The 23,904-nt window shown below is 46.0% G+C and overlaps 1 protein-coding gene across 1 annotated transcript in view; it reads right to left on the bottom strand.

Annotated features, from left to right (window-relative positions):
- Window positions 1-4,194: 4,194 nt before the first annotated feature.
- The window catches only part of NSG2 (neuronal vesicle trafficking associated 2), a 31,269-nt gene continuing 11,559 nt past the window's right edge, over window positions 4,195-23,904 (bottom strand). The window contains exons 3-5 of the mRNA XM_053991459.1: window positions 22,262-22,381; window positions 7,433-7,543; window positions 4,195-5,999 (exon numbers count right to left, since the gene is read on the bottom strand). Of these exons, the coding sequence (XP_053847434.1) occupies window positions 5,808-5,999; window positions 7,433-7,543; window positions 22,262-22,381 (423 nt within the window). The 3' untranslated portion in view covers window positions 4,195-5,807. The remainder of the gene's footprint in view (window positions 6,000-7,432; window positions 7,544-22,261; window positions 22,382-23,904) is intronic.

The raw sequence follows: 23,904 nt of genomic DNA on the forward strand, positions 1-23,904 counted from the left end.
GCTTTCATCTCTATAATAAGCTTTCATCCCAAAGGATCCTGAAGAGTAATTGTAATAACCTGGCATACAAAATATACACAGAAATCAATTGGCCCAGCACCGAAATGTGGCCAGGGCTGGAGGGGCTGGCAGGGAGGGCTCAGCAGAGCCCTGAGCTGCTGCTGCCACCCAAGTGACAGGGACAGCTCGTGGCCTGGGCTGGCTCTGCTCCAGCTGAGCTGGGGGCAGCCCCAGGCCTGCAGAGCAGAGCGTGGAGAAGGAATTTCACAGAATTCACAGAATCACTGGGTTGGAAGAGACCTTTGAGATCATTGAGTCCAACCCATCCCCAGCACCTCAATTAAACCCTGGCACCCAGTGCCACATCCAGGCTTTGTTAAACACACCCAGGGATGGTGACTGCACCCCCTCCCCGGGCAGCCACTCCAGAACTTTATCACCCTTTCTGTAAAAAACTTTTTCTTAATATCCAACTTATATTTCCCGTGGTGCAGCTTGAGGCTGTGTCCTCTGGTTCTGTCAGTGCTGCCTGGAGAAAGAGCCCAACCCCAGCTGAGCACAGCCACCTTTCAGGAGCTGTAGAGAGTGATGAGGTCACCTTTGAGTGTCCTTTTCTCCAGGCTGAGCACCCCCAGCTCCCTCAGTGGTTCCTCACAGGGTTTGTGTTCCCAGCCCCTCACCAGCCTCGTTGCCTCCTCTGGACACAAATTTGATGACTGTAAGGTTTGGGAGCTTGGATTTTGGGGCTCCAAGGCCATGGGGAGGCACACACTGACCAGCAGGGACATGGCTCAGCTCCAGGCACTGGGTGCCACCTCTGCCTGCCCCAGGGGCTGGGATCTGCTGCAAGTGCTGCTGGCATTGCCCCAGCAAATCCTGCCTCAGTTTGCACCGTGCTGGCACTGCAGCAGCCTCTGGCACGGGGCTGTGGGCTCCAGGGCTTGCTGGCACCTCACAGCCCCAGCAGGGTGGCTCTTGGTAGCCCCAGGGACTGGGAGGGATTGGTTCTGGCCACTGGTGCTGGAGAACGCTGTCCTTGCCCAGCCTGTGAGGATGGAGGGACAGGAGCAGTGAGGGACACTGGCACCATCCCTCCCTGATGCCACGGGAACCCTCCACGGGTGATTTGCCCAAACCTGTCCGTGTGGGGTCAATATTTCCTTTCTGTTTGCAGGTTCCCACTCCTGCCCCCGCAGTGGGGCTCACACTCTGTGTCAGAGCAGGGGAAGCTCCAGGGCTGCTGTTTGTGCCCCGTGTGGAGCCCTGGCTGGAGGCAGCACATCCAGCACACGGATCCTGCCCCGCAGTGGCATCGGGACCACTGGGGCAGGACAGGGCACTGGCTGTGCCAGGATGAGCTGTGTACCCTGCTGCTAAGAGGCTTTTCCATGTCCTCTCCCTCTCTCTGCTTTTCCCCATCACCATCTGCCTGCTGCAGGACAAATCCTGCACTAATCCTTGCCCAGCCTTCCCCAGCGACAGCAGAGCTGCACTGCCCACCCTCCCGGGCTTCCCAGGGATTATTTCCCATGAGGAAGCAACCCACAACCTCTCAAATGACTTGTCATCCACTTCCCCAGTGAAGAAACATTTTAAATCAAAAGGATTTGACCTCTTTTGCCCTTCAAAGGGCACCAGTGCAGGTGAGAAGGAGAACTGAGTGCCAGAGACCCCAACCCTGCTGGGCACTCCTGTCCCAGTGCTCCCAGTGGGATCCCTGTAGTGCCCCTGCCACTGCTGGCATTTTAAAAAAATCAAAGGCCAGAGAGATGGAAGGAAAGAGCCTTTCCTTCCCCCATCTCCTCCCGTAAGTCATTTTCCCTGGCCTATTTTACAGGAACTGAAAATCTATTAGAGGAACGGCTTAATCCGGTTTGACTGTAATAATTAGGGTGCTTTAAAACCCCCTGACTAATCGTATAAAATGTGATTGTAGACAGCTCAGTGCACGACCCTTACACTTATCACTGGAGGTATTATTACAAACCAGAAACAGCTGGCAAGCACGGGGGAGGATAAAGGGAATAAAAAATCACATGCAAGGGACAGGGCCTGTTCCTTTTCTGATCTCAGGGCAGCGCCTTGAGCTGTCTCTGGAATCCAGAGCACAAAGTCACCTCCAGTACCCCGGACAGACACAGCTCAGCTGTTTGTGCCACTGCCAGCCCCGTGGGCACTTCTTTTTCTCTTTGCCCTCGTTTTGCAGGCAGTCCAAGCGGACTGGAGTCAGTCATTCCCCTCAGGGCATTGCAGATGTTTGGAGAGGCTTTTCCAAAGCAAGACAGGCTGGATCAGGCGAGGAGGATGCAGTGGTTCAGGGTCATGGGGTTACAGCACAAAAGCAGCTCCTGCTTCCATGCCTTGCCTGATTCCAATCTCCTTTTCTCTTGCTCTCCATCTTTCTCAAGCTCCAACAGTTTCTCCCTTCCCTTCTCTTTCTGGCTCTGGGCTCGGCTGAGTTCCCACCATGCCACCACCACACCTTTGGTGGAGTTATTTTTCCCCACCTGTGCTGCCAGTTGTTCCCCAGGATTGCTGCCTGCCCAGGATGCCCTGGTCCTGCCAGCTGGGCTCATCCCGGTGCTGCCAGCTCTCCTTCCACCCTTCCTACCGCTCCAGCAGGGCAGACACACAGCCCAGGCACCCACCCCTGCAGCTCTGACAGCTCTTCCAGGCCCAGGGGCCCACAAGGGAATTTTGGGGAGAGTTCAAGCTCTACCATAAGGGAGAAGATCGCCCAAAGCGACTCCTGCTGCAGCAGGGTCAGGCACAGGGTGGGAAGCTGGAGCTGATGGACTTGGCCAGCACAGAAATGCTGGGAGGCACAGGGAGGGCTCCTGTTCCTCAGATCAGCCAGGGCTGAGCCCTCACCCTCACCCAGGCACAGCTCAGGACACTTTGCTCTCCAGAGCCCCTCAAGGGCTTCAGGCTGCACAGAGAGCCCACAGGGTGATGAGCCCGGGCTGTCACCAACACGCTCTTTAATCAGAGCTGAAAGCTCATGATCAACCTTGAAGGAGGCTTTTAAAGACTGAAATAATAAGATGATGCACTACAATTCCAATTTTCTCCCTGTTCCCGTGATTGAAATACGTGGCTGAATCTTGGAAGCTCAACTGCAGCTTGTACAGGAGCTGTAATAACAATATTCACAGTAGTGGCACTTTGCAGCAGGAGTTTTGTTTGATTTCTTTTACTTTCCCCTCGAGTCTTTCTTGGTTGTTTTTTTTTTTTTTTTTTTTTTTATTCTGCTCTATACAGATTTTGATCTTCCCCTTATTAAATAGAAATGGTTATCCCCACTCAGTCACTCACTCACTTATCTAGTAATAGCTAGAACCCTTTTAATTCAAGTGATTTGATTCCTGCGTTTTTCTGATTCAAGTAAACACACAGAGTATTACTGGGAAACTGGCAATAGAATTGCATGGTTAAATTATCCCCTGACTCAATCCTGCACAGCACTGGATCCTTTCAATATATTTCACAAGTACTCAGTGCTGACCTCTAACACCACAGTGGTTTCTCTCCTGTGGTAGCTCAATTTCACAACTCTGAATACACTTTTTTTTTTTTTAAGGAAAGTTATCCAAAGGTTTTACAAAATGTTCTTCAGCCTTTGGGAATGAGTCAATTTAATGCCAGGCTATCATTCCATTTCAAAGAGCTGAAGGATTTGAGGCAACACAATCTGCTTTCTGAAGCATGTGAGATGAATACTGCTGTGGGTTTGTTACAAATCAAGCTGTGGAGTTTGGGTACAGAGCTCAACTTTCCCAAAGTTCAGCTGTGGCCCTTGGTTTGTCAGCTGGATTTCCTTTAACCCCCCATTCCAAGGAATGCCTGCATCAGGAAAAGATGGTAAGGGGGACATTGCTGCCAGGAAAGGTTCCTGTGATCCACTGGTTTTAAAATGGGAAGGAAGTCCATTGGAAGGAATTCCCATTAAAATGGGAATGGAGCTCCACTGTAAAGCAGTAGAAGATGAGCTGCAGTGTAATTACTATTTTCCTACTGGAAATGGGTGAGAACATAGGGAATAAAATCCAGGCATTAAAAGGGGAAAATGGGAAGCTCTGGAAATGCCTCCTGAAATCCAGAGTCACCCTGGGGCTGGTTCAAGGTGCAGCCTCTGCCTGGCAGCACCACACAAATCCCACCCACCACCTGCAAGAAAACCCACGGGAGCCACTCTCAGTCACATCGAACTTTATTTTAATCCCGTCAGAAAAGTTCAAGAATTACACCAAAAAATACTTCAGTCTCTGCTACCTACTGACAAAAAATACACCACAAAATTATAAACTGTTCAGTGGTTTTGCTGGAGTTGGGGTTGTTGGTGGAGGGGGTGGTTTGTACATTTTGAGTGAGAAATGAATTTACAGGTGGAAAGGGAAGGGAGGAGAGGGAGTCAGACAATGGTGTTTGGCACTACAGTTTTAGCTACACTATACAGTTATTTATCATGATGCCTGCAGGACTGAGGAGTTCTGCCCTCACACACTGCCCAGAGTCTCTGACATGGAGGACAAAACTGCCCAATGCGAGGGAAGAAGGGGCCAGTTCCTAATTTCCATCCCAGTCTAGCCAAAAATCTGAAAAAGCAGCTCAGTCCAAGGTGAACCTTGCCCTGCCTGTGCACTCTGCTCTTGCAGCTCTGGAAAAAGAGAATCCTTGTGGGGTTTTTAAATCCCAGCAGCCTGCACTAATCTCAGGTGCCATTTGTTACTCTGGGCAGGACTGGATTAAGCTTGGGGTCTGCTCTGGGTTTGCAAGCAGAGATTTGATTTGTACCTCTCTCGAGTGACCTGGAATGACAGGAAATGCTGAAGGAGCTGAAGCTGAAGGAGGGAAGCAGGAGCATCCCATTTCATGGGAAAATCAGGGGCTGAAAAGTTAGAGGCTCAATACTATCAGAATTTTTGAGATGCTCTTCTGATGGCATTTCTTTGAGTTTTGGTGACCCTCAGGAGAGAGGTCCCAAAGGATGAAGCCTCATGGAAATTGCCAAAGCTCATGCAGGGAATCTATGCCAGAAGCAGAAGGAGAGTTCTGAACTCCTGACTCTGAGCCCTGTGCTCAAAAGTTTATTCAAGATTTCACTACAGCAGCCTCTGCCTGCACCCATCCTGCTCCATCTCCAAGCTGCAGCCTGGATTTCAGCCTCAGAGCCTGGCCAGGACCAGCAGCACTCTGGTGGCTCATCAGGAATGCCAGGAACTTTCTGGATTTCCTTGGGGCTCTGTGCAGGGTTTGTGTTTGCACGTGAGCATGTCTGGGGAAGGAGGGGATGCTTGTATTTCTCTTTCAGTGAATGAACACTGACACTGGATTCAATCTGACAGCAAAGTATCACCCCTTTGGCAAACCAAACAGCACCACAATGTCTTTGTACCAGGTTCTCTCTACCCCTGCTGAAAGGATTCCAGTTCTTCCTTCACTGCGTGTGGAGCCTCTGTCACAGCTTTCCAGCACTGACAAAACTTGGTGGGATTCTCTTTGCTGCTTTTATCCTCTCTGGCTGTTTACCTAACTTGCTTTTTTTGTTTTTTAATTTATTTTTCTAACAAATAGTTAAGCAATGATTTAAAAATATTTTTACATCGTTAAGGTACAGTCAACATCAAACATGCCTTTGTACAAGAGCTCAACTCGGTTACAAATCAACGAGAACAACGCACAAAAAGAAATATCCATGAAGCTGATCCTGCACTTGGCTTGGATTCCCTCCTGCCCCGCTGGCAGCGGGGCTCGCTCAGGTGTTGTCCCCCCTCCCTCCCGCTCCAGCTCCGCCCAGCTCGTTCCCTTTAATGACCTTCTGTCTTGGCAGCCTTGTTGTCGTGGCTGGCCGAGCCCGAGGGCAGCCAGGGGGACACGGCCCGGGAGCTGGTCTGCTTGGCCATGCTGTAGTGGCTGATGACGGTGTAGAACCTGCCCCGGGAGTTGGAATCCTGTGCCGAGTAGTAGGCGTCCAGCGAGGCGGGGATGCAGCGCTTGTGCTGGGAGGGGAAAGCAGAAGGAGAAGCAGAGTGATGCCACGGCTCTCAGGGCTCCTGTTTGCACCCACACTGCTGCAGCTGCCCTGGGAGAGCACCAAGCCGCGCTTGGCCCTCCAAAGGTTGCTGTTGGCAACCCCGATGGCTGCAGATCTTAGAGATCTGGGGCTGTGGGATGAGGCAGGGACCGGGCTGGGCTGGCTGGGCAGCTCTGCTCACCTGCTGCTCCCAGGCCAGAATTCATCCCCACACAGGCAGAGGCAGCAAAAGCTGCTTTGTGCTGCTCTGTTACAGAGTGTTGTCCTGACCTGTGGGATGAGCACCTGGCTGGGGATGGCACAGGAGGCACAGCCCAATGGGGCAGCTCTTTTCACAAGTTCAGGTTTGGATTTAATTCTGAAATTCACTCTATGAAGGGACCTCAAGCTCATCTCATTCCAAGCCCCTGTCATGGGCAGGGACACCTTCCACTATAGCAGGTGGCTCCAAGCCCTGTCCAACCTGGCCTTGGGCACTTCCAGGGATCCAGGGGCAGCCATGGCCCTGTGGCACAGCCTCTCCACCCTCACCAGGAAGGATTTCTTCCCAATATCCAACTAAACCTTCTCTCTGTCACTTTGAAGCCATTCCCTCTTGTCCCCCCTTGTAAAGAGTCTCTCTCCATCTTTCTCGTAGCTCCTTCAGGTACTGGAGGCCACAATTAGGTCACCCCAAAGCCTTTCCTTTTCCAGTCTGAACAATCCCAATTCTCCCTTTTTATATAACCTAAGAGGATAATTCATAATGATTAATACACCAACATCTTGCTCTATTTTCCAGCTCACATATTATCCCCAGTGTGGTCAAGACTCCTGAGAATTTATGAGTTTATTCACAGCGAGAAGTCAGTGAATTATTTTGCAAAATATACTTTTTTTATCTCAGCAGACCAGGCAAACAGTTCTGTGAATATTCAATACGAAATCACTGGGTTTTAGCAATTGTAACATGGGTTTGTTCTTGATAAAGGCTCAAGAGCACCTAGAAGTGAACTACTTGGGCAAATTTGGATTTTTTTCACAAAGGACAGAGTGTCAGCACTGCAGCAGTTCGCTTTGCATTACAATATATGCCAGCAAACATCAGTTACTTGGGAGTGTGGGAAGCAAATGCAGGATCCCAGCTGCAATAAATCCATTCACAAATATGAGGGATTGTTGCTGAACATCTGTCTGTAGTGTTCACCAAATGCTAATCCCAACAATTACACTGTAACAGTAGCTGATGGAGTCAGATGCATGTCCACATTTCCCAGAACACTTTTTCAATTTCAACACATTCCTGCCAAATGTTCTGTTTGGCCTGGTCAAAATAAAAAAAGCAGCCTGGGCTGTAACCATGCAGGCAATTAGAGCCTGTCATTAGCTCAGGCAATTCATCCTTCTGAAGTTCCTTACCTTATAAACAAATCCATCTGGGCAACTGTGGTCGTAAGTGAAGGCTTTGTACACCACAAGGAAAACTATGCAGGCAAGGAATGCAAGAGCCAGGCTTATGAGGATGGTGACCTAGAAAAGAGGGATAATGTTACTGTACATATGTTAAAATGGCATATGAGCAGCCTCATAATTAAATGACTTATAGGAACAGACATTCTAACAGACTGCAGCCTTCACTCCACCGTGCAGTACTTAACTAAGCATGGTAATTGACTGAATGCTGGATCCAATATCCTGGATTCCCACATCATTCCCATCCCCCCACGGACTTTCAGCATTCCTGTGTTTAACCCCTTGCAAATGCATAGATTTTGCTGTAGTATTTGGTGTTCCCAGCTCTGGCCCAGCAGGACCCAGGAGCAGCCAGGATTCCCATTCCAGGTCTGATGTGTGTGGACGAAGTGGCCAGGGCAGATCCCACTTTTCTGGGAGCAGGGAGGAGCAATGAAGTCTTTGTAGCTCACATCCCTTAGTGCCTCCTGGGCAATTCCACCAGGACAAATTGTGCCCTGCAGGAGAAAGGGAATCCCTCTCAATTTCTCCAAGCTGTAAAAGGACAATATCCTGACTACTGACAGACCCCACAGCATGTCCAAGAGCAGATGCTGGTGCTGGAGGTACCAGACACAATTCCCTCTTTGGGGCTCAAATACTGCCCCTCTCCTCATTGCCCAGCAGGTCACCCTCTGTTTCTTTCCTGGAGCTCCCTTCTCTCCAGCTTTTCCAGGTCCCTGCTAAATAGTTCATCCAACAGCAAGTTTTCTGTCCCTACTCCATGTCTGGATGGAGGCCCTGATCACTGATTTTTGCTGAGCTGTCTCTTCCTCAAGGACTGAGCAAGGAGCTGTAAAACACTCCCATCCTCCCTTTTCCCAAAGCTTTCTTGGTCCCATAATTCCACAAATGCAGCATAAATGGCTCTGGATTCCAAGTGCCTAAATTAGAGCTGGCTGCACCAGGATTTTGCAGGATCTCTGCATCCTATCTATCTATAGAAGATTTCACTTGCAGAGGTGATGGTAGGAAGTGGGAAAACTGATAATTCCTAAAGCAGAGGGGACAGGCTTGTCAGAACAGCAGCTAATAAACAGCAAGCTGGTTATAGCTCAAAATTAACCAATATTATCTTATTTTTACAACAGTAATATTATGTAATATTAGTAATGTATCAGTAAATATTATTAATTGCTAAATATTGGTTCACATTGAAATCTGCTCTGATTCTCCCCTTCAATCATTCCAGCAGCTGCAATTCTGGGATTTGCAATCCTGCAGGGATTCCAGGGGCCACTGGAATTGCTGGCAGGGCAGGAAAAGCCTTCCCAGCAATCCCCCAGAAAGATGAACTGCCTGCTGAGGGTTCCTACACAGCATACTGGATTACTCCTGGAAGATCCAGAGCTACAATTCTGGTGGTTAAGACAAAAGTGTGAAAGTAAATTTGTATCCTTGGTGTCAAAACTTACCCATCACATCCAGAACTCAGGCAAGAGAGAGCTGTGGAGACTTATCTAGCAGGAGAGATTCCTGAATTCATTGTTAAATCAGAATATTTTAGAATAAAAGGTAAAAAGGTGAGACTGGGGCTAAGAGGCTTTGCCAAGGACAAAGAGTTCTCTGAAGCCCACACCTGCCTTTTAATGTTCCTGCTTGGATTAACCTCTCCTTGGGGCCTCATCTGCTGCAAAATGGGTCAATGAAGCCAAAGGCAGCAACAGAGGGAGCAGAATTTACTGCTGGATCTAGGAGAACACTGTTAGGGAGTCCTGGAGTGCTGCAGAGGGATCTGGCACTAAAGGAGTGCAGTTGTATGAACTGCACCGGTCTGACAAAGAAAATTTGGGATCCACCTCCTCTCTGAGCCCCCTCAGAGGGGTGGAGAGAAATATTTCAGAGCAGCTTTATGGCAGCTCTTGGGTTCCCAGCCTGGGGGAATCTGTCCCTTTTCATGGTGATAAAGGCTCAGCTGGATTCAAGGCAGATGCAAATGGAATTTGACAAGATTTGTGTCCCCAGAAGAAGTTGTATTACACATGAAAAAAAGAAATTAAGTCCTTTTGGAATAGTAAAAAAGAGAGACTTCCTGGATTAAATATGCTCTACTTTTTCCAGCAGGAGACCTGGGAAAAACAGATCCCTCCCCATAAAGAGCCACCACAATCCTGATGACAGGTCAGTGTGGAGGAGCATTTCCCCTGCAGTCCATCACCTCCTCCCCATTTAAAAGGGGAGCCTGCTAGGCCTGGTACTCCCTCTAATTCCAGTGTAGGTACTAAAGCACAATGACAGTGGCACAAGTGTCCTTTGAGGTTAATTTGAAGGTTAATGTACATCTTGTTCTAGCAAAGCCGATGCTGAGGGGCAGCCCTGGCTAGAAATTCAGAAATAAAAAAAGCCCAGCTCTCCAGTCTGGCTACTGTGCCCCAAATTAAATGTACAATAAGAAAAGAAACATTGCTTGAAACTCAGCCTTCAGAAGAGGAAGAACTGAGCTGTCTGGAGTGAGAATAAATGTCTCTTCATGGCTCTTCTGCTAAATCCCACGTGCATGCACATCCTATGGAAATAACCATTAAAACTGCAATTTGAGGGGTTCTTTCCTCTCATCCACCCACTGAGTCCCTAAAAATAACAAATTCCCCTCTGCTGACACCCAGTTGATCATGGCCCTGTGCTGAGCTCTCCCCTCCCTCCAGGCTGTAACTGAGCCAGTTTTCACCCTCCTGCCTTTCCTGTACTCACAGAATTGCTGTGACAATATTACACCTGCTGATAAATGGTGGAAAATTGCTCCAGATGAAATGTCATGCAAGATGTGAAAACCCAAAGGAAAGGGAAGAGAAATCCACCCCCAGATATTCTGCCATGCCAGAGCTAAGATCCACCTCTCCAACTATTCCAGAGCATACAAAGCTTCATTAACATTCAAACACCAAAGAATCACAGAGCTGCAATACCTAATAAACCTCCACTTTTTTTTTTTTATGATTAACACGAACCTTGGCAGTCTCTAAGCAATATAAACACTCACAGAGGGGAAATAAAATTTAGTGAGCAGATAAAACCTAGAAGTGCTGCAGGCATGAATCTGTCACATGTGACTGCTTGAGTGGGTGAAAGAAGGAGGGGATTTGCCTGCCCTCTCCTCAAAACCTCACATGATTCCCAAAGGTTCCCTTAAGAGGGAACAGAGAAGAGAGAACATCATTACCACACCAAAACATTCCCCCCATCCTCCAGAAAATGTGGGAAGAGGCCCTTAACATCCATGAAGGATGATGTCAAGCTCCCATCAACAGCAGCACACTTGGGGTGGTTCCCCCCTTGTCCCAGAGATAAAGAACATTTTTTGCATTTTCACACAGCACAGATGAATAAAAGGATCCATCCTCGTCAGGCAGCAGGACATCAGGTGCCAGCAGGTTTTGTGCCAGGCAGAGGATGCCTAATTGCAGTGGTGTTCCAGCTAACCTGGCTTTCATGCAGCCCATGGAAGCATCCTCCCTGCTCTCTTTGATTTCAGCAGCTGCCCAGGATCTCCTTTTTCATCAAAAATTCCCTTTTTCCCTCTCTCACTCCAGTACAAAGCCTTATTTAAAAGGCAGCCAGAGAACAATGGCACATCCAAACAGCAGGGCATTTATTTAACAGCTTTTTCCATTGCAAGGTTTTTACAGTTTTATTTATTCATATAGTATATAATCATGGAATGGCTTGGCTTGGAAGGGACCTCAAAGATCATCTCATTCCATGGGCAGGGACACCTTCCACTGTCCCAGGCTGCTCCAACCCTGTCCAACCTGGCCTGGGACACTGCCAGGGCTCCAGGGACAGCCACAGCTGCTCTGGGCACCCTGTGCCAGGGCCCCACCACCCTCACAAGGAAGAATTTCTTGCCAGCATCCAACCTAAATTTCCCCTCTCTCAGAGAGGGTTGCACCTCTTAGATACCAGGCATGATTTTATTCCTAGATTTCTGGTAAATCAGTGTTTGACTCTGGACACTTTTCTCCCTGCTTACACACTTGAACCAGGAGCAGGGCCAAGAAGACGCCAACCAAGAAAAGCCCTGCTGCCTACAGGAAAAGCAGCCAGGCCCAGAGAAGAGACAAAGATCATTTGTCACAGAGAAATTACTACAAAATTCTGCACCATTCTCCTACTCTCTGCAGCTGTAATGTGAATTAGGGGTCTCAGAAGCCTCTGCTGCCTATTTTTGTTCCTGCACTCTTTTCAGCCCCTTCACAAAATTTCAGTTTATCAGGAAAGGATCCCACTGCTGCTGCCATGTCTGGTTGTACAAGATACCTTCAGTGTTGCTGGGTATTGGGAAATTTTCTGACCTTTAATAGGCAATTCAGCTGAAGAAGTCCTCTTGGTTTAGAATTTTTCTCTTTGTAGAAGAAAAAAGGCAAAGAACAAGGCAAAATTTGTTATGAACAAAACTGGCAGAAATTCTGTCAAGGTTATTTCAGAGAGGAGCTTAAGAGCTGTGCTTGGAGAGGCAGCAAAGCTTTTCCTACAGTTTATGGCAATTCCATTACACCTTGAAAACCCATCAGTCCCTGACAACCCAGTTAACTTGCAGAAAAAAAATCACAAAATCATCTAAGGGCATCCAAATACATCCATGCACTCCTGAATCCATTATAAGGATTTCTGCTTGACAATGAAAAATTCAGGAGGGCAATTTTTTCCCCTTCATGCCATAACTTGTTCCAGCTGATAACGAAATGGAAGATTGACACCATCAGATTTCCACATGGAAGGTACAGTTAAAGGATCAGGAGCTCCTGGATCCAGCTAGCCTGGTGGCCCCTCCGTGTATTCCAAGATGGAATCCAAGTGCAAACACCCAAATCTGGGTTGTTATTGCAAGGAAACTCTGGTGTGTCAGCAGGGAGGGAGCCACAGGGACACTGAGATGGATCAGGTATGATGAGGTACCCCCCAAACACACCCCAGGAAGAGCTGCCTGACTTCAAACTCTGCCAAAGAACTGCTGTGGTGCCTTGCCCAGCACCCAGACACCCTGATCTACCCTGGCAGTGAAAATGATCTGACTGCTTCTTCAAAAATGTCATTTCACTCCCCACTGTTAAAAATATTTTTGTAATAAGTTGCTGATTTTGCTGATCTTCTGGCAACAGCTTCGCCTCTGAAATTTTGAAGGGCTAACTGCAAAAAAAAGTGACACAATTGGGTCTTCAGATTTGCTTAGTACTGCTCAAGGAGATGGAGGATTTGTTCTTTATTATTACAGCAGAGCTTTATTCCAGATGGTGTCCAGATTCTTCAGAAGCATTGTTTAGGAGAGGCTTTGTAAGAGGAAAATGTCCTTAGTCATGTCTCTACATTTTCAGGGCTATGGGAAAATACTCCTCTAGTGCTGCAAGGTTTCTTAATGAAGGTTTAAGGTGGATGGGATTTTTTGGTCCTTTAACTTTTACATTTCATAACTATAAACCAATCTGGCCCCAGTTCTCATAGGAACAGATGAGGATGGGATTATCCTGGGGGCCAGGAACTTCTCCCATCTGCTCCTGGGCTGATCCCCAGTGGGCAGCAGCAAAGGGGGTTGTGCCCCTGTGCCCCTCAGGTGAGTCCCACCTGCAGAGCTGGCCCAGCACAGCAAGGAGCTGGAGCTGCTGGAGAGAGCCCAGAGGAGGCACCAGGGGATCAGAGGGATGGAGCAGCTCTGCTGGGAGAGCTGGGAGTGTTCACCTGCAGAGGAGAAGCTTTGGGGTGACACAACTGTGGCCTTGCAGTGCCTGAAGGGGCTACAAGGAAGATGGAGAGAGACTTTACAAGGGATGGAGTGACAGGACAGGGGGGAATGGCTTCAAATTGACAGATAGTAGGGTTAGATTGGATATTAGGAAAAAAAATTTACTGTGAGGGTGGAGAGGCCCTGGCACAGGGTGCCCAGAGCAGCTGTGGCTGCCCCTGGATCCCTGGCAGTGTCCCAGGCCAGGTTGGACAGGGCTGGGAGAAGCCTGGGACAGTGGAAGGTGTCCCCGCCCATGGCAGGGGGTGGCACTGGATGATTTTTAAGGTCCCTTCCAAACCAAACTATTCTGGGATTCTCTGCTCCACTATTCCATGGGTTCCTTTCAGCCCACACAGCCCAGCAATCAAAGCCCAGAACACTCACAGATTGCAGAGAGGCTCATTTATCCCAGTACCCCAAAGCCTCAGAAGAGTCCACTTGAACCAGCACTGGCTGTCTCTGAGCCAATTTTCCCTCCCAGCCATGTCCCCCTGGGCTGTACCCATCTCTGCAAACCCCAGCCCACCGTGACAACACCAGAGAACCTCTCCAAGTCTGCAAATCTTAAAAAGAAACATCACTTTTCCAGGATAGCCAGCAGCAATTCCTCTGCTCTGCACCTCCTAAAGCTGTGAGAGCAGCACGAGTGTGGAAGGAGCACACCGTGTTTCTAAGCAATTTGTCAAATAATTAAATTATGCACACAATAACTAGCTGGCTCAATTATATTAGCCAGTCTCCATCATGTAATATAATTTCTAGTGGCTGTTTAGGCACTAATAGCCTCAGATCTTTTTAACAGTGTCTGGTGCCAGCTGCGGGCTGCGTGACATCTCCCTGTGCCAAGTCAAACCCCTTGGATGGAAAATTCATGGCTCTGTTTCCAAGCCCCCGTTCCTTATGGAAGTTCTAAATGCCATTTTAAATAAAGCTGCTTCACCAATGAATATCAGTGAATTTCCATTTAGGTAAATAAAAAGCTCTGTTGGGTTTGCTTTCTCTTTTCTGCTATTTAATGCCATAAAAAATTCCTTCATCAAGCAGGCAGGTGTTGTAGATGTCAGTATAGTGAGATGGGGTGGTGTTGTTTCTAGGAACACCAAATAAATACATGGCCATTTTGGCAGACCAGACAGGTTTTTAAAGGTGTTTTCCCCCTCCTCCTATAAGAATATTTTCTTTCTTTTTCAATTGTCAGAAGCCTTCCCACTGGAACGAGGTGATCTTTCAGGTCCTCCCAGCCCAGGCCATTCAATGATTCTGTGTCTGTTACATCCAAAAGAAATGGAGCAGATCCCCCACATTAAACAAGTGGGGTGACTCAAGAACTGCTCAGAAATGAGCTTTTCTTCCCCAAGCTACATCCTGAGAACACCTGGCAGCCCATTTCAGGAGCTGAGCAATGCTGGAAGAGGCTTCCTTCCAGATCCCTAATTTGAGGTGTTTTTTCAATTAGTGGGACTGCAGCAGACAGAAACATCCTCTCCAAGCCTTCCTGACGTGCAGCCCTTCCCTGCTGCCCTGGCACAGCCTTGGCTGTGACATTTCCTCTGGTCACTCCATGTGGGACATGGCAATGGATGCCTCAGTTCATCACAGGCCCTTTTAAAATGCATTAACAGGAACACAAGATAAACCAAGTCATCAATAAATTGTCTCCTTGCCCGCCCTTTGCCTGCCAAGACTCAACCTCTGCACAGTCTCATGAATGCAAAATCGTCCCCTCTCACTCGTCCCTGATGTTTGATTTGGTGCAGGGAAAGCTCTGGGAGCCCTGAGCAAGAATGGATTCAGGGATTAGCTCATGGCAACACACCTGGAACTGCAGGTTGTGTTCCCTGCTCTGCTACTGCCTTTTCCTGACACCTGACATCCCTCCAAACCCAGCTCCAGAGCTCACTCCCCACTCAGACAACCCCAGCGAGAGCCACCCAAAGCTGCAAACATCTCAGTTCCCCAAATCTTGGCTTTTTCTGAGGCAAAACCACCCTAAGACCACCACCAAGGCTCAGGCCACCACAGCCAAGGATCAGGCTGGTTCTAGGGAAAAGCTGAGGTGCATTTGCTTTGTGAAATTATCTTCTTCCAAAGGTCAGGCTTGCATGAATTAAAGCACCTCTGTTCAGTGCACTCTTGTGCCTGAAGAAAATACCACTTGGAAGTGTGTTCCTTCAAGAAGGGCAACAAATTCACTTGTTTTTCAGCATTTATGTCTCCCATCATGAGTAGGAAATAATATTTCTGCATTTATGGTTCAGTAACCCATTTCTCCTTAAAAACTTATTATGTGGGTGCTTTATAGGAGAACAAAGTGAGGACTTGGTGAGCAAAGTGTCCCCTGGGTAACTTAAGAATTAAAAGCCTTTCCATTTTGAATTAGAAAGATGAGGCTTTATTGCTGCAAATGACTTACAAGAGCTACTCTTTTAAAAGCAAACAACAGAAATGAGTAATCGAGGTGATTATGCTGCCTCCAAAGGCACCAGGCCAGTTCCATTAGCTGTGGATCCGACCCAACAGGCTTTAATGCATCTGCAAGTACCAACAAGAGGCAGCTCAGCTCTGGTTAACATTCAATCACAGCCCGTGCTGCTTTAGAGAGAGTGAAACATTGCATGGAGAAATTTGTGTCACTGAAGCTTTGCACTTCCTTGATTATTATTATTATTATTTTTTTAGCATTCAGTGGTCTGGCTACAAGACTCCAAATGCACTTCCCAACAGGCAATAAACTTTGCTGTGGTTTCACTCAGCTGAAAATTCTTTCCTGCTCCTCCATCCTGCTCGGTCTCTTTTGCTACAGTGGTCACACCAGCATTAAATATCTTTCATTTCACCTCAAATGCTGGCAGGAAGATTGCCCAACACACAGATTTCCTGTGGGGTGCCAGAGGTAAGTGCAGAGTGGTGTTAGAGACAGAGATGCAGTGTCAGAAATCCTCCAGGCCCAATGGGAACTGCAGTTACATCCTGGAATTAGCACCAGGGGTATCTCCATGTGGTCACTTATGGAAATATTTTCAATCATTCTGCTCCAAAGCCAAGGGTTAGTTGAGGTTTCTGCTCTGTAAATCTTTTTCCTTCAATATATTCTGGTTTGAAGAATGAACTTTCAGCAGGTGTACCCCACAAAAATTTAGGCATGCGGATATTTTCTGTGACTTCCACTTTTAGGGATTTTCTATGGAAGGATTCACTTTCTTCTTCTCTCCAAAAATCAATTAAATGGAAAAAAACCCAAACCAAGACTCAACAAATCTCCTCAGCTGATTATTCTGTTAGTGCTTACAGATGTCAAGAGTCGAGGTTTTTCCTGACTTTTTAAAAGAGTATCTATGTGTGTAAAGATAACATAAAACAAGAATGCACTATAAGGAACAGTCCATTTCCTATTAAAAAAAATGTATTTTGGGTTTTTTTTCTTTGCTTTTTTAAGTGGTCCCTAAGCCAATAGAGAGCATTCTAGTTAAATCAAAATAGATTTTTCTTGTGTGTTTTAGACATGGACATGACATTTTTGGGCCCTGCCTGTACAAAACAATTAAGGAATTAGCTGAGAGTTCTTAAAAAAACCCCGGACTCCTACCCAGACAGGGGAAAACCTGCAGGGTTTATAGCAATACCTGGGGCTGTGATCAGACAGATCTGTTCCCTGGCAGCTGAGCCACAAATCCCCACTCAGTTCATCCTCACAGCTCCTGATTGTCACTGATGATCACAAACGGCTCCATCAATCTGCCTCATGCAGCCTGGGAGAGCCACTGGGACAGATGTGAGCTGTCCTCTTCTCAGAAATCCTCAGAAGAAGGATTTCTGAGCTCAGGCAGAAAGATGAGGAGCACCATTTCTCACCTGCTTGCGTGCACAACACGAGTGAGAGCCTGAAGCCACGCAGGTGTGAGGTTGCATCAAGGCCAGGCAGGGCTGGGCAGTGTTTTTTTTGGGAAAAGAGAACCTGTGACCTTCTGAATGAACTGAAAATATTCAGCCTCCAAAGAGGCAGCTTTGGCTCCACGCTCAGATCATCCACCACAGTCTGGGGAACACTTAGGTGCAGTGAGAGCTGCCTGACATCCCTGCAGGAACTTGCCCACTGCATCCACAGGGAGGGGAGATTGTCTGGAAACTTCTGGGAACTCTTAAAGGAGGGAATATTCCTCCAAATCAACCCCTTCCTACTGACAGTCTCTCTGAGTGCAAGGTTCCAGAGAAAACCCCGGTTCCAGCCCTGCTGCTGGTGCCAGTGCCTGCTCCCTGGGCCTGCCACATCTCTGCTTTTCCTCTGCTTTGTCCCTTGTTCACCTGGATCCTGAACACGGTGTCTGAGCCTAGCAGCAATTCCCAGCAGAGGGAGAAATCCCGGTGCACAGCCCCAGCACCACTCCCATTAGTCAGGGTAATGGGATCCTCCAGAGGCCACTCCACAGCTCAGATAACCGATGGGATGTGGCAGTTGCCATGGTAACGCTGGTACTGACAGCATTAAAAAGCAGAGGGAGTCCTTTCACCAGGAATTACTCCTGCCCCGTGGGAACTCAACAATTAAAGGAGACTTTAAAATGTATTTACCTGTGAATGGGTACAATGAAAAGCCCCAGTCGTTTTTCTGGGATTTCTTTGCAGGTTAGAGGAAGAACTATCAGCATAAAACAGCGTACAAGGGAAAGCAGAACATCCCAGGAGGAGTTTGCAGGATCCACAGCATGGATGGGAAGTTTGGGAAGGGAGAGCAGGAATGGAACATTTGGGGCTTCGTATGTGCAGAAAAGTGAGAATTCCCTGGGGATTTGATGGCTCACCTTCCAATGGGGGAACCAGGAGAGCATTTTCCATTTAGCAAAGCTGTTGCCAACAGGAAATTATTCCCCTGCCCCAGAAAAATCTTTGTTAATTAGGAGCCAGGCATTTCAGGTATTGGCTTGGGTTTTATCATGAACAATTCTTGCATCACGGTCTGTTTTGTAGGGTGCAGTTGGAGACAAAGAGATTTTGCTCTAAATCTTTCACATTAAGTCAGAAGAAAAGAATTGTTCCAGTATGAGCATTTCAACAACATAAGCACTTGAATGGGTTCCACTACATTTTAAGGATCTGATGAAAAGTGTGGGCAAGAATTACATCCACTGGTTCCTGGATCTGCGTGTGTCAGAGCAGTTTCAGGGTGATCTAATGATAAGAAATAATTCTCATTGCACACTCAACAGGGACAGATGACACAGCCAGTGACTCTGAAAATGCATCTTGCCAAATTGCAGCAAGAAGAATGAAGTTCCCAGTCTTCATCAATACTTGCAGATGATTTCTTCAGGTAGATAAATTGCTTGCAAAAAACATCTTAAATATCTCGACTTCTCCCCCGTACACCCACTCCCAACTTGTTCTGTTAAAGACAAGTACTGAGTTTAATTATTCCAACTCTGCAAACATAAACTTTTTAAAGAAACTGATCCATGAAAAGGAAAGAACTGTAGAAGACTTGAGAAGTCAGATAACTATGGGAGGTAGCTATCACCCAGCTAATAGTCAATAAATCATTACCTTCCTGAAAATATTTAATAATTCTGTGGCAGTGGTGAGAAAGGGCTCAGACTGGTGTAACAAAGAGACCAGTTTGTGTAAAACCAGTAAGGGGCCAGCAGTTCCAGGTGTCCACCCAATGCTCTGTAGGCCTACACAGAAAGGCCACTCCAGCACCTCTTCTGGTGCAATCCAAATAAATCCAATGCTGCTGGATGATTTCTGGGCTATCTGGACTGGTTGGAAGAGAAAAGGAGTCAGTGGAAACCCTGTTCTTCAGAAGTAACAAGACTTCATTTGGTGGGGAATCTGTTTGAAAAGCAAAAGGGATTCAATCTCTTTTCAGTACTGACAGAAATAAGGGCAGAATGATTTCTCACATATGAGAGATTGTACAGTGGGGTATCACTGGTGAGAAGGAGCAGGAAGCCTCAGATGCAGAGGGTTAGAGCTGTCACCCCACAGAGGAATCAGACACATTTACAAACCCTCTCTAAGGCACCTCAGTGCTGTCACAGGATGGCAAAGCCCAGGAACAGGAGCTCCCTTCAAAGCTCACTCCAAAGGTAGAAGCAGTCTGGAGAAGGCAAGGTCTATAAATCACTGCCTGTCAGCTTAGAAAAATGTTCTCTTTGCTTCTCTGTGGAGGAGTAAAATGAGAAAAGAAATTTCTTTTCTGTATGGATGGCTCAACCATAAGGTTATTTTAACATCATTTTCTCGTAACCCATCTACACACAACTATTTAAACAGTTTTATAAAGGAGGTATGAGCTGACTCATGCAGCTGAAGAATCAGCCTAATTGGTCAAACTTCCAGGACACTGTGTGCTGAGCTGGAGAGAATCATAATCTCATCTATTAGGGGATGTGACAAGAGGCAGGAGCTATCTCAGATTCCTGGAAGAGCTGGTGTGAAATAAGAACCGTTGCCTAGGGACAGTCTCTTCTTTATGGTAATTAAAGAGCTCAGATCTGGGCTATTCTGCATGGATGAAAAATATTCAAGCATAAGCTTAAATTCTGGCTTGGGCTTGTTCATGTGAGAAAGTTGTCTAATAATTCATTAGTTTCTTCAATAAAAGATACCCAAAAGGCAGGGAAAAGGGCATCTGTGGACTTGGCTGGCAGGTTCACATGGTCTCAAAACTTTTTCCAGATGTCTTGGTCTTCTGTAGCACAAAACCACAGAACTGCAGCCTCTTTTCTCAAGCAGCCAGCCCCAGGACACCAGGAAATGGCCTCAGGCTGGGCCAGGGCAGGCTCAGGGTGGACAGCAGCAGGAATTTCTCCATGGAAAGGGTGCTCAGGCCCTGGAACTGCCCAGGGAAGTTTGGAGTGCCCAAGGAAGTGTCCAAGGAAGGGCTGGAGGTGGCACTCGGTGCTCTGGGCTGGGGACAAGGTAGGGAGGGGGCACAGCTTGGACTCAATGGTCTGGGAGGGCTTTCCCACCCTCAAAAGGACAAAAGAGAATATGATGATCACAGTTATATCTTCTTTCTTAAAGCTTTTAAAAATGTAGCTAAACTGAGATCATAAAAGTTAAGTATTTACTGCGGTTTCCTCTTACAAAAACCAAATGTAAGATGATTTCATCAGTACCAGATAATAGGGCAGCTTTTAACCAGAGGGCAGATTTTTTAATAACTTCACTAAAAATATACACTGGGACAAAAATGTGGTGCAATAAAAAGTACAAAAGATAATAAATATTAGCTATTATCTCAGCTCATTTTGTCAGGAAATAATACTACAAATTTAATGGGATACATGGAAGCCTTATGAAAAGCAGGCAGGGAGAGGCTTAGAGTCTTATCCAGTATTAGAGCAGAGGCTGCCTGATGAATAAGTTGACATTGAAGAGCAGAGAATGAAAATCATATGGATTTTAGGGAAAGGAAATAGCTCAAAATTGAAACTGTGATGCTGCCAGGCTCTATAGGAAGAGGCCCAGCTCCCATCTCTGCCAGGGCTCCCAGCTATAGCTGTGAAATGGGAAAACTGCACCAAAAACAGGATGGGAAGAGGACAAATAAATGAAAGGAAAAGTTTGAATGCAACAGCAAGTTGGGAATATGAACAGGAAAAACAAGATACACAGGAGAAGGAGCAGATGAAATAGGATTTATCCATGAGCTATATATTAACTCGGTGTGTAAGGAGGAGATGTTTTGAGTGCTTTTATAAACTAACAAATCCAGATCTTTCCTGGTTTTACCCTGCCTTTCACACCCTTCAGGGCTGCAGGATTGAGTGTTAAATACCCAGTGAGGCACCGGGATTTACAACACCAACAAGGCCATTTACTGCTGGATAAAGCCAACACTTCAGTCCGGGAGACTCTCAATTTATTGTTGGTTCTCAGGCACATCGAGTCCGGTTCTGATTTGTGTGGGACACTGGAAATGTCTGCTGTGGTTTCCAAGACTGGGATTTAACCGTGGTTAATTCACTGTACTCTGGTACAATAGAGAGTTACCACTGGTGGTAAATAGTTACTACACACAAGCTCAGGGAAGAATTCAGTAAGTACCAACAGCAGGTAAAAAATTTCAGGTCAAACTGTGATGTCCATGGGAAAAATAAACCAGCCAAGAACCATAAACATTTATCCCCACAACTCTTAAGAATAAACGATGCTTTGGAAGGAGCAGGAATGTCACCAGGCACTGCCCACTTTCTCTGTTTTCTACTCAAAATTATTGATATTTCCTCTGGCTTTGAAAATGAGCAATCAGATCTCCCATTTCTATCACTGCCATGCTCTATGGTTTAGAAAAAGCACCAGGTTCTCCCAGTGCAAAGGGAGGAAAAACTGGCAGCTACACATTTGGAGTCTAATTTTAGGAGGAACTGAGCCATTCTAATGTGCTGCAGTCAACAGGAACCGACAGCACTCAATAATTCATGAGTTTCTTTCCATGTTTGAGTAGAGCCTGTTGAAAATTTCCCAAGGAAACATTTTCCATCAGAAAATTCCAATTCCTGTGGAGCAACACTGCTTACAGGGAGGATATGCTTGGATACTTCTCTAATACCTTTTTTCCTATGCATTTTGAAGTAGTTTGAAATCTGCAGTAATATAATAATTATAACAAAGTATTTTAAATATGAAAAGGGTTGACTGGCTATGAGACAAAAGCAATTTTAAATGGCTAAACAAAATGTTTCAACCAATCTTCACTTGGTTTTTTAAAAATTCTTTTAACACCAGTGTTTGAGAAGAAAAAGGATTCAAACTTGGTCTATTTTCAGTTTGGGCTGGAATATAATTACATCATTTTCTTGGGAAAGAAAAGCATTTTCTACTTGAGATGTAGCTATGAAGGTATTTTCATGCCTGTCCTAAAAAAACTCTTTACACTCATGCAGATAAGCCTCTCTTTGACCCTGGTGATGAGTGAAGTGTTAAATTTGTTATGTCTTTCCTGTCACTTTGATTCAGTTATTTTAAAATGAATGGAATTTGCATCAGAAGGCAGCAGAACAACCATTTCTTACCTTTAGTCTTTCTGTTACCCCATCAGTGAAACTGACTGTGAATTCAGCAATTTTGGGCACTCTGAGTTTTCCTTTGTTCTTCTGGTCAGGCTGATATTCTGTTCTTGTTTTCACAATTACCTGGAAAATAACAACACTTTTGAGGCTTCTGCCCACAGGAGAGATTTTTGAAGCTTTGTTATCAAAGCTTCTCTATAAAAACCATCCCCTGGACCTACACAAGCACCATAAATGAACACAAGCCATCACCCCCTCAGGAATAAGAGAGGCAGATAAATCTGCAGATACCCAGAACTAGGACAGTGAGCTTATCACACTGACCCTTAAAATAGCTGACAGCAAAATGTTTGACACGCACTTTTGTTTAGGAGTATTTAATTTTTATATCATGCTCATCAGGCAGAAGAACAGCCCATCCTAAAGAAGAGCCTCACTAATTAAAAGCTCTGTCCAAACAAGTTCCGCTGAAGCCAATTTAATTTTAAGGCCATTTGGTGTTTCATTCATTCAGGCTCCAGATGATCAATATTTATCTTGTATTATCACCTTGGCTTTTCCCCTAAGATCTGTGTCTGATTAATCCAGGTCCTACTAATCTTATAAAATGAGGTGGTTTACACCAGTGCAGAAGACCCTTCCACTTTCTGACTCTCCATTCTGTGCTGCAGCCTGGTGGAAATGAAAATCTCCAGGAGTGGAGGCTGCTCCAGATGAGAATGACAAGAGTGATCCTAAAGCTCTTAGTTAGAAACAAAACCGTGGTGAAGGATTGGAACAGATTAAGTGAAGCACAAGGTTGAGTTCCCAACTAATCAAGGACTTATTTCCAAATGGAGACAGCAAAGTCTGCTTTGGACCAAAGAGAACCCCAGGTACTTAATCCTCCTGCATTTAATGCATGTGGAAATCAGAGGCACCGAGGAGTCATAAGCCAATTTTCTGGATTCAAATGCAAATCATTAAAGACTGATGAATATTTACATCCTCCAGCAAATCCCTCTCGATAGTATTTATTACAGGAGCATTTGCAATATTAATACTTGGCGAGAAGAAGGGACAAAAAGCCACACAAATACGTTTCTATGAGCAGCTGGGAGCTCAGGATTGGTGATGACACAATGTTAGAGCTCTAGATACTAAAAACTTTAAACTTTCTGTACTGACAGACTCTGACTCCCAAGAGAACATCACATTTAACCTGAGGCTGTAAAAAAAATTTCCAAAATTGATTGACAACACTAAGATTACAAGTGTGTAGTTAATTAGAAGTGTATAATATCACAAGGTGAAAAACTTAGAATTTGAAGTTTTAGAATATAGTAATATATATGAAACAAGATAAAAATTTTAGGGTGGAGGCAAGTTCTTCTTTTTTACCTTCTTCCTTCTTATTCATAAGTTTAAGTAATATTTTGAAATTAGACAGAAAAGTCTGCACTGTGGACTTCAAGTAATTAGTTGCTGAGTTAAAAGAAAAAATAATTTAAGTGTCATTTCTCAATTAGATAGTTTAGCCTTAAAAAACCTTATAACAAAAAACAGTTAACCATTTTATACCTCATTAATGAAAAACTACAACAGTGCAGCACAGAAGAGGGGAAATGATAAATGGGGACAAGCTTGGGCAGGTTTGGGGTGAATCC

Source organism: Vidua macroura, chromosome 15, assembly GCF_024509145.1.
Source record: "Vidua macroura isolate BioBank_ID:100142 chromosome 15, ASM2450914v1, whole genome shotgun sequence".
Lineage (NCBI taxonomy): Eukaryota > Metazoa > Chordata > Aves > Passeriformes > Viduidae > Vidua > Vidua macroura.